The sequence below is a fragment of the Esox lucius genome, chromosome 18 (genome assembly GCF_011004845.1).
Source record: "Esox lucius isolate fEsoLuc1 chromosome 18, fEsoLuc1.pri, whole genome shotgun sequence".
Lineage (NCBI taxonomy): Eukaryota > Metazoa > Chordata > Actinopteri > Esociformes > Esocidae > Esox > Esox lucius.
In genome coordinates, this window is record NC_047586.1 from 23,870,085 (window position 1) to 23,881,092 (window position 11,008).

At 39.8% G+C, this 11,008-nt stretch overlaps 1 protein-coding gene across 4 annotated transcripts in view; it reads right to left on the reverse strand.

The window, feature by feature from the left end:
* Positions 1–10,965, reverse strand: part of fig4a (FIG4 phosphoinositide 5-phosphatase a) — a 71,474-nt gene extending 60,509 nt beyond the window's left edge. For all 4 annotated transcript variants that reach the window (XM_020056278.3, XM_029114442.2, XM_034287807.1 and 1 more), the window contains exons 1-6: positions 10,835–10,965; positions 10,512–10,656; positions 8,423–8,521; positions 7,611–7,734; positions 1,737–1,893; positions 1,185–1,235 (exon numbers count right to left, since the gene is read on the reverse strand). In XM_020056278.3, the coding sequence (XP_019911837.2) occupies positions 1,185–1,235; positions 1,737–1,893; positions 7,611–7,734; positions 8,423–8,521; positions 10,512–10,583 (503 nt within the window). In that variant the 5' untranslated portion in view covers positions 10,584–10,656; positions 10,835–10,965. The remainder of the gene's footprint in view (positions 1–1,184; positions 1,236–1,736; positions 1,894–7,610; positions 7,735–8,422; positions 8,522–10,511; positions 10,657–10,834) is intronic.
* Positions 10,966–11,008: the final 43 nt, after the last annotated feature.

Genomic DNA, 11,008 nt, shown 5'->3' on the forward strand with positions numbered 1-11,008 from the left:
TTTGAACCTCGGTCACCCACATAGAAGGCTGCTTTGTTAACCACTACACCACAGAGCTGCACATTTGCTAGGTATAGCCTCTTGTCACTATCCTGAACAAATCCTCTTTTGCCACTGACAATTTTAATAATTATTTGGCCATTTGTGAATGACATTGATACAGTTAAACTGATTAACGTTTCTTACTAAGTTAACCTCCACCACAAATAGCGGCTATGTATTACGTTTGCCAGTGGCCGTTTTAACAGCGTATCAGCCAGTAATAAGCTTTACTGGTATCTACTAACTTACTGGGATAGTCATAAGAATTGAGCAATTTCTAGCAAGACTGAAGATGAACATTTCCATGCCAGAAACAGTCGAAATATAACCATATACAGTTTCAGTTAAGGCTTACTATAATGTAACTACTGTAGGTTAGGCCAGCAAATGTTTATCTAACCTGACCCAAAACGCATGCACAGACGCATACTTCGGAAATCCACCAGAAACATTCAATATATTCAACCGTAAACTATTTTATTTCAGGCTGACTATAATGTAGATATTAACGGTTTTAGCCAGCAAAGTTTTCATCTATACGGAATAATTCATAATGTGTACTTAGCTTCGCCTGCGAGGAGATACAAACTCAGGACCTATAGTTCACAAGTCCGCTTCTCTAAGCACTATGCTATTTAACAAGGGGTAGTCACAGTCAGTCAGTCAGTCAGTCACTAAGAGACATTCGCTCTTCTTTGCCGGCAAAAATGTAAAAGACAGAACAGTAAAGGGGGACAAAGTGGATAGACGTACATTACCTTAATGCTGCATCTTCAATTTTGATTTAGGAAAAATATTTTTTTAACTGAACAATGTTACATAACAATTATTTCCTTTAAGCATATGAGAAGTTGATTTGATTTTTATTTTCCACTTTAAGTGAGGAGTTTAAACAAGAAATTGATTTATTTTAACCAAGACACGTAATGAAAACAGAAATAGAAGATAACCTTTTGAGGAAATTTAATGAGAAAAGATTGCCCAATTCGGGCAGACAACTTGCTGACATCGACGTTTCGCAGCCATTTGTGGCCCAGGGGTGACAGTAGGCCAACAGGAGAACTTGGCGTTTAGTTTGCACACACAAACCTTCCTACCCATTCTTCCTGCTACACACCCCAACGCTGTTACCACATGCTTACCTAAAGTAGAAGTTACTGGAAAGGTCCACGTTCTGAAAGATTCTCACGTATCTAAAAGAAGAGAAACAAACCAAATCCAAATGATAAATACCAGAGGCAGCAGTTATTTTTCAAGTAACTTTGTCCCTGTGCGCTTTGCACAGGAAACAACATGACTCCTGGAGACATTGTGTAGTGTTGGAGGGTAAGAGAAATGAAAGTAATCAGAGCACGTCACATGCTGTCCAGAGCATGTTTCCTCAATTACAAAGGTGAAAATACATTCTCGGTGCACTGCAGGCTTCATAGACTGGTGTACCCAGTGACCCCTTGACCCTTATCCGATCGCACTTGGTTAGTAGGTAAGTGCAGTCATCATCCTGCACAGCGGTCATAACCCCAGGTGTGAAACACTTCAATTGCCCACTGAACTTAGGATGCCGTGTGTGTGTGTGAGTGTGTGTGTGTGTGTGTGTGTATTTGTGTAAATGGAGGGAAGAGAAAAACTGAATGGAAACGGAGGGAAAGGAGAACATCTCCGGCGAGGTGTGACCGCCTGTTGACCGACTGTACCTGGCTTCGTCAGGATGCGTCAGCCTCACAGAGTCGTTGGGAATGTATATCATGTTGGTGTCCTCAATCTTGTATATGGAGTGACCGCCAATGTCGGCCATCTTCCGCCGCTTGGTGATCAAGACGATGTAATAGCCTTCCAGGAATCGTACGAAACCTGCAAGACCAGGAAAACGGATACACTGATGAGCTTATGAAAATGGCCTATAAACAAAAGGGTTTAACGAAAGTCTATGAAGAATTAAATTAAGCAGCACAAACAAGCCTTTAATAACTGTAGCGTAAAAAGAAATCACAGGGAAAAGCAGCTTTTTGTCCATTTACAGAACTATCCTTCTCTAAACAAGTACATGTTTGTGTGTGTGTGTGGAGATCTTCATGATACAGATTTAGTTTTTCCATCCAGTACGGCCACTTCAAATTCAGTCTTTTCATAGCCCTTACATAATTGATGATAGCCTTAAAAAAATCAAATTTACTCTCAAATCCTATTTTTGATTACAAAATACACTTTCAGACATTGGGCATTCACTTACACTTACTCTTTATTCACAGGGTTGCAAATCCAATTTGTTTTTTCACAGAGAGCTCATTAGTGTTTTTCAATCATATTAAACAGGCTCTTTCACTTTCATCTCCTCTGTGAGGTCTTGGGAGTTGTGAAAAACCTACAAGAATAGACTACTAGCAGCACTGTGTCGCCCTGTATAAATGGGTTGGTGTAGAGTGACTCATTACACTGTACAACGACCCCCTAAACAATTTCCCAGCATCACTGCCACTAATTTTTGGTCTGTGACACATCAACATGTTTCATGTTGTTCCTGAAACCACAAGACACATTGGGCAAAAATAGTAGAACATAACAAGTCCACTTTTACTGACGGAGTAGCAGACCTCAAAATTAGGGTGCGTCTGGGTCGGCGTGACCAGATCGCCATCTAGCTTAACGGAGATGACTTATGAGAAATGTTTGCTGAATGTCATATCATGCTGGGTTACCTACGTAGCTGCAATTTCAGCAAAGACCAGGTCAGGTGTTCGTGGGGCTGATCAAATAATACTGTATCATGGGCGGAGGTGACCTGCTAATATACACTTCACATTTGTGAAGTAGTGAGTGTACAGCTTGTATAACAGTGTAAATTTGCTGTCCCCTCAAAATAACTCAACACACAGCCCTTAATGTCTAAACTGCTGGCAACAAAAGTGAGTACACCCCTAAGTGATAATGTACAAATTGGCCCCAATTAGCCATTTTCCCTCCCCGGTGTCATGTGACTCGTTAGTGTTACAAGGTCTCAAGTTTGAACGGGGAGCAGGTGTGTTAAATTTGGTGTCATCGCTCTCACACTCCCTCATACTGGTCTCTGGAAGTTCAACATGGCACCTCATGGCAAAACTCTCTGAGGATCTGAAAAAAATAATTGTTGCTCTACATAAAGATGGCCTAGGCTATAAGAAGTTTGACAAAAGTTCAATTGTTTTATAACCTACCTCAGACCAGTGCAGACAATTCTATATCAGAGGTCTACAGAGATTTCTTTGGACTTCCTGGCTTGGTTCTTGTTCTGATATGCACTGAAGTGTGGGACCTTATGTAGTAAGGCTAGCTAAAAGAACATTTTCTGACTAAGATTCTTATTTGGGCTATCTAAAATCCAGAAATAGATTTTTTAAATCTATGCATTTTCTCTTTGGAGAACCAGCCATCGTGATGTACATTCCGGCTAATATGATACATGTTATGGCATTGATGGAGCTGCTTAAAGTTAGACTCACAAGCTGCTCACAAAATTCCCAAAATCACACTAGCTTGGTTGGTTGAGGTGCATTGCAGCCTTCATTATTTTGATTTTACATCCTGTAGCAATGACACGATTCCACCATCTGCACCTTCACCTCACTCCTCCCAAATTCCAGATTTTTTAGCACATTGGTTTCATCTGCGATCCCCAAGTTAAGTGCTCTGACCTATGGCTGTTTACAATCACAGGAAAAAATAGATCAAGCCAGGCAACATTTTTAATACATGATTATAGCTGATTATTGGTCTTCGGTGGCAATAATTAATGCAGGTAATCGATCACTAATTGTTCAAGGTCAAAAGTTTATTTAATGTATGCACCAAATAACCATCATACTGCACAATTAAATTATCATGACATGGCACACAACATCTACGTAGCAATAATGAAGCAAAAATATAGCAATAATATACAGTTAGGTCCAGAAATATTTGGACACTGACACAATATTCATAATGTTGGCTCTGTACGCCACCACAATGGATTTGAAATGAAACAACCGAGATGCAATTGAAGTGCAGACTTTCAGCTTTAATACAATGGGTTAAACAAAAATATTTTATGAAACATTTAGGAGCTGCAAATATTTTCATTCACAGTCCCCTTATTTCAGGGGCTCAAATGCAATCAGTCAAATTAACAGGATCATAAATAAAATGGTAATTTCTAATAATTTGTCGAGAATGCTTTGCAGGCAATGACAGCTTGAAATCTGGAATAGAGGTCTACCAAACCCCGGAATTCCAACAGTTGTACTTTTTTCTCAGATCTGGGTCGGGTCTGACTTTGTGACAGGTCTTTGGTATCTGCAGTAATATTGTATTTACTGACAGGACCGATAAGAACCATCCATTATGCAATAAATATAAGTAACACATTTCTGATATAAAGGCAGCTGTTGTTATCTTAACATAACAGCAAGTATATCTTTCATTTTTAAAACTAAAATTGTATGCACGCGAACACCTCCTGCTACTGGCTGCTGCCGGAGTGAGAAAAAGTATGAGGCTATAGATTTTTATAATCTATTCTTGATAAAAAGAAAGCTAGAAGAGGAAAAGTACACTGTTTTGTTTAATTATATTGTTACATATTTCCCCCTTAGTTGGACAGGGCTATTTAAGCCAGGTCAACTGTTTGGTTCTTGTATAATGTGAAGTTCGTATTTTCGAACTTATTTAATTTTCCTTTGGTTTTATAATGATTCATTACTGTAATAGTTAATTCAATTTATTTATCTTTAATGAAGTTTACAAATGTCTGAAAAGGTGTGGCTATATTCCTATTAATCAGCTGCAGTGGTGGGCACTGACTCCTCTCAGACTTAGTTTGATTCATCTGAGATGAAGAAGAATGTCTTAAAGTTTGACCTGTAATCAAACAATGTAATGCTTCTTTATTAAAATATTGAAATTATAATTGAACATATTATAGTCTCTTACTATAGGTTCATGTAGCCTGTTGCCCCTGTAGCCAAGGACAGAACAAGGACAGGCTAAATAAGAAGTGTGGCTATAGACTGGGAACACTCCACCGGTATATCAGCAAGCTCGCAGAGTACTTTATATCTATTTGTAAAAATCCCTATTCTATAGGCTTATATTCATGCATTGAATGCCCTTAGCCCCCAAATCTCCACCTGAACCATCAGTGTGGTGTGGATCAAGCAGGTGTGTAGCCACAGAGTGTGGTGCATTTTGGTACTGTAGGCTATTCCCCGCTGCTTGCGTTCCTTCGTCAGTCACGCTGCCGAAATGGGCGCCTTTTGGGGAACCCAACTCAGATTGCTATTAAGATATAGTTCTGCAATCAGCACCCCAAAGTTAAGTGGAGAAATAATACTTTTGAACAAATTTGTCTATTTTTTAAGGACATGGGCAATATGTAGGAACACACCGACAAGAATATCTGAATTAATGTCAGACTTGGATTTAAGAAAATGTCAGCAGTATATTTGTCCCTATAGGCACACTTCTCTTTTTCATTTAAAAGTATTTTAAAAATATATTTATGGACTTGCATGCAGTGAATGAATGTTTAGGAACTAGGACAGAGTTGGACAGATTGTTTTAGGCAATGGAATAAATGTAAATAAAACGTTTTGTACTCGTAGGTTATGTAATTAGTTGTAGGACGTTTAACACAATTTGCTAATTTTGCCAATAATACTTGTGCTATTGATGGCACTGGCTGGGTGCTGCACCATATTGAGGCTTCTTTCTATTTCTACAATCGCTACGGAACTGAGATCACGGATCTGGACGAGCATGGGTCGGTTTTATTCTACAATCCTTTTTGGAACCGATCTGCTTTTCTTCGGGTCCATTCAGAATGGGTCTAACATTTGTTTTATTTATTTATGCAAAATCGGGTCTGGTGGGAAAAGTATTGGTTAAATTCAGAACGGATCCACCTTTTTGGACCCGTGAAGACCTCTAGACTGGACATCACCATGGACATCACTAAACACTGGGTTTCCTCCTTTGTGATGTTTTACCAGGCCTTTACTGCAGCCATCTTCAGTTGTTTTTGTTCGTAGGCCTTTCAGCCTTAAGTTTTGTCTTCAGCAAGTGAAATGCATCCTCGATCGGGTTGAAATCAGGGGGTTGGCTTGGCCATTGCAGAATATTCCACTTCTTTACCTTAAAAAACTCTGTTTTTGCAGCCTAAGGATGGCCTGTTTCACTTGCACTGAGAGCTGCTTAAACCACATGTTGGTTCCAAATGCGAATGCCACACCTAGAATCAACTCCAGACCCCTTTCCTGCTTAATTGATGAAGAAATATGAAGGTACAGCCCACACTTTTCCATGAAACAATTGTCCAATTACTTTTGATCCCCTGAAAAAGAGGAGCAGCTGCCGTACCAGTCAGTACACTAGCCTGAGAGGATGCTTTCAATGTTGCACCTGTAGAAGTTGGTGAGAGTTTTTACAGACATGCCAAACTTGAATCTCCTCAGGTAGTATAGTAGTTTTTGGGCAGTTTTCACTGCTGAGTTTGCATTTCTGGACCAAGTGATGTCATCTTTGATGAACACACCAAGAAACTTGAAGTTGGAGACTCTCTCCCCACTACAGTTCCATCAGTGTATGGGGGCATGACCCCCCTGCCGCTTTCTGAAGTCGACGATGATCTCTTTAGTCTTGTAAGACGTTGAGAGAGAGGTTGTTGTCCTGGCACCATGTAGCCAGGTTCTTTACCTCCTTTCTGTAAGCGGTCTCATCATTGTTGGAGATGATATCTCTAAATGTAGCAACCGCAGTGACTGCAACCCATCCCTCTTAAATAACAAATGGATGATTTGCAATGACATCTCAGTAGGAAACCTCACTAATCTGCAGGGTTCAGCTAATTTGCTAAATTGACATTATTTTCATGGTTGTTTATAAATAAGATTTACCATGTTATGTATGCTTCCTTGTGCAGCTCAAAGCCTTCATCCTCAGCAAATCTCTTATAGGCACTATTGGTATTGTAATTATCATTATATCCAAATTAAATAAAGACTGAATTGGAATCGAATCAGGACCTTGTTAACTGAAATCAAATTGGGAGATCAGCACCGATACCGAGCCCTATTATACAGACAGGTGTGCACCACTCTGAATCATTAAATCTTTTAAATTTGCAACAGGGAGATTTTAAAGACATCTCAAGACATCTTAAAGTCATGCCTTGTCTCTGGACCGAAAATAAATTTGAGCGTGGGTGGATTATGTAACTCTTTATTAGGTAACTTCAGTAGCCCAACCCCCAGAGACAGTGACAGTATTGATTGAGCTTATGAAAGAGTCCGCTAGGAGTCCAAACTGTGTGTGTGTAATCTCTGAAAATGGGTTCCCACTGAAACACGGCGGACAGGAAATGGATGTTCTGCCCCTTACAACAGATTCATGATCTGTTCTCATTACCTTAGTCCTGGTAGCTTTTACATCTCAGCCATAAACCTCATGTACAGTACTCACTAGACAAGACATGCCGTGATAGGCTCATAGTTGCTCAGAAAGCAATTGGTTGGGGAGAGGAAATGGTAATAACTGAGGGCCTAGGAGGACTATCTTACCCACGATGCCGTAGGCGGACACAGCTCTGGACAGGCCTGAGGAGCCCTTCTGGCCCATTTTGGTGCGGTTGCCGAGATCCAGGCGTCCCAGGAGCTCTCTGACCTCGTTCTGGCTATAAACATGCTGAAGAAAAGAGGCAAAGGAATTTCCTGCTACTTGATTCTTTCAAAGACCGGTGCAAGCAGTGAAAAAAAGGTGCTCATCACAGAATTTCACACCTGCTTAGTTTTTTTCATAAACTAGCATTTAGAAGACAAAAACATTTAACAATTATCTTAATTTTTTTAAAGAGACATTGCTAATTCTTTTATTACCACTAACATCACAACAGCGGTATATTGATCAACACATAATATCCCATATAGCCAGAAGAGAACCTAATCCATGATTCTCTGAAGCAATCCACTCCAGTATTTTTACACATTCCCATAGCAGCCAGCTAGGGTACCCAATGCAGTGACCATTTAGCAGGGCATTTAAACCAATCAAATGTAAATACATTGCACATTACCCCCTCCACGCTGTAATATCTACTGGATGGGAACATTAGAAGGACCATGATTAATGCAAAGGGAGCTCACAAGTCACCACGCTCTATTGTAAAAACAAACCAATCAGACTCCTAATCTTTCTGATGATGAAATCAAAATCCATCTCCTCCACTCACATTCAAAGCGGTAATGGCGAATGCGGGGAAGTGTGTTAATATACAGCTCGGGCTCTTAGCCCTCATCAGTGGACTGATTGTACCCGGAGGCATGATGGGTTACATAAGAGCCATGATCTGGGCCTCTGTAAAGCAGCAACTCACCTTATCATCAATAATCACCAGGTCCTTTGGCTCAGTGCGGTCAATTTTCAAAACACGGTGTTTGGTTTGGGCATGATTGCTCCCCACAAGAAAATACCTCTGGAATAAAGAAAATAATGAAACAGTGTGGTAGTTACAGTACTTCCTGGATGAAACATTGAGGGTTACACTTTGAGTCCCAATGTCAATCGGTAGATGTTCTATAGATAGTAGTACTATGAACAAACTTTGAACAAATTATTGATTGAACAACTAAGATGAGGGTTAGAATAAGGTTTAGGGTAAGGGTTAAGGTTAGGGATAGAAAAAAGGTTAGGAAATGGGTAAGGGTTAGTAGATAGTTAAAATGTTACAGATTGTCTACTAACTGTAGAACATCTACATGCACATTTTTCGGGCTCTCAAAATACAGTGTTAACACATTGAGCCTAACTCGACAATGGGCATTGGTAAATATAAGTCAAATGAAAGAGAAGTATTTAAAAAAAAAACTGGGGTTTAATACAGGACACGCTTAGCTAAGGAACAAGATTGATAGGCCAGTTAGAATTCTTTCCACCAACCAATAAGGGGATATTGGTGTGAGATTTGTAGAGGGTACGTCCAGTATTTTCACAGTGATAATACGGCATGACAACATTGTCCTCTACCATTTATTTACACCGCTATGTGTAGTTCACATAAGAACAGTTAACCAATGAAGGTGGCAGGACTGAACAAGAAACTTTTCGTAAATAAAATAAAAAAAGTTCCTCAGCCTATGGTCCTACTGCAGAGAGAGTGTTTGCAAACTATATTACCAGATCTTCCCAGAGAACAACTGGTACATATTATATTCTATTTAAATGTTTTCTAGCCCATTGTCAGCACATAGGATTCAACTAATAACTTGGTTAGGATATGATTGGTCTAATCAGCTGTGTCAGACCTGGGCTTTTATATTGCATACAACAATGTGGTCCTTCATTCTCTGTATTGGAAAGTGTTTTAGCTCTGTGTTGTCAAAAATCTACTTATCAGGGCTATGCCACATTTTTACTGATACTGCCATCTAGTGTTCATGTATTTTTAACAACAGAAGGTCATAATATTACTATTTTCTAGAGAAGTGGGTTCTCAAACATTTTCTCTGGAACTTCCAGACATTCGTACCTGATCAATTGCAGAGCTGGCACATCAGATTCCACATAACAAGGTCTTAAATAAGTAAATAATGGGATCTAGATCAGAGCTATAACTACCTTTTGAAATATGTGGTGGTCCAAAAGGACAGTCCACTTGACTGGCTTTTAAACATTCAGCCAAGTTGATATTTATGCCACCACAGCTGCTGTACGTGTTCTTGCAGCCCACAGAGGATGGTATTTTGAATGAGTAGATAGTGCTGTCTTTCGGACAGCGCCCAAGTAACTATTACACAACCCCAATAAATCAAACAAACAAGTCTTTGATTAATGGCAGTAAATCTAGACCGTCAGCCTTGCAATTGAGCAGCGTGTTGTTAGAAACAGGAAGTTGCTTGAAAAGTTTGCTTGCAAGCATTAATCAGAGGTGGGGGAATAAACAAGCACATCCAGCTCCATTATCTTTTGATTATATGGACCCATCCATGAAATTCAACACTGCTGTTGTTTGCTCCTTGGGGTTTAAGGCCGGGTGTCTCTGTAAAGCACTTTGTGACAACTGCTGTTGTAAAAAGCGCTTTATAAATAAATTTTGATTGATTGATTGATTGATCCTGTTAAGCAGACTAGGGCTGCAACTAACCTTTTCTAAATGGTGATCGGCCTGAGCGGACAACCTTTAATACGTTTCTCCAGTTTGCTTCTGATTTGGAGGGGTCTTGGTTAATAAGGATGCATGGACTTCTCTGTGACGCAATCAATGCACTACCTACAGAACCAACTATCGATTAAGGATAACTTGTCCTGTGGATCATCTGCTTCAAAAACAAGTTAACCAACAAATCGATGTATAACTAGTACAGGGGAATGGAACCAGGCCAAGATACAGTATGCCTGGTATACCTTGAAATCTCTTTCTAAAAGCTCTATTACACATTCATTGAAAATAATTAATTGAAACATACGGCTCTAGTTTCGTAAAGAACCAATTTCTGTACTCCACTGATGATGGATGCTGACAGAGGCATGGTGATCATGTGACGAAGAGCAACTTTATAGTACCAAAAAGGCGATGGGTGACACTGGCAACTGCTTTCTGGAGAGTTCAAACTGTGGAAGAAACATGAGAGAACAAAACGTGTGCTTCAAGTTACAGTACCAATGTGACAGTTACACTGAAACTGACTGCAGTGGACACATCTCGAGCTAGCTAGCCAAACATACAGACACGACCAAGTTAGCCTGTACCCAAGCTAACTGACATACCAAATATTGCTGTATGACTCACCAAAAGTCGTTAGCTGATACGATGCATGGCACATAGATGCTTAAAATCTTGTTTCAAAGCCCTGATATGACACAAAAAGAAAGAACAACAAACAAATGCACTCGAATCATATCAGCGTCTTGTGAGCAACATTAAAGAAACACTTCCGGGTCACAAAAATTACGACATTTTCTA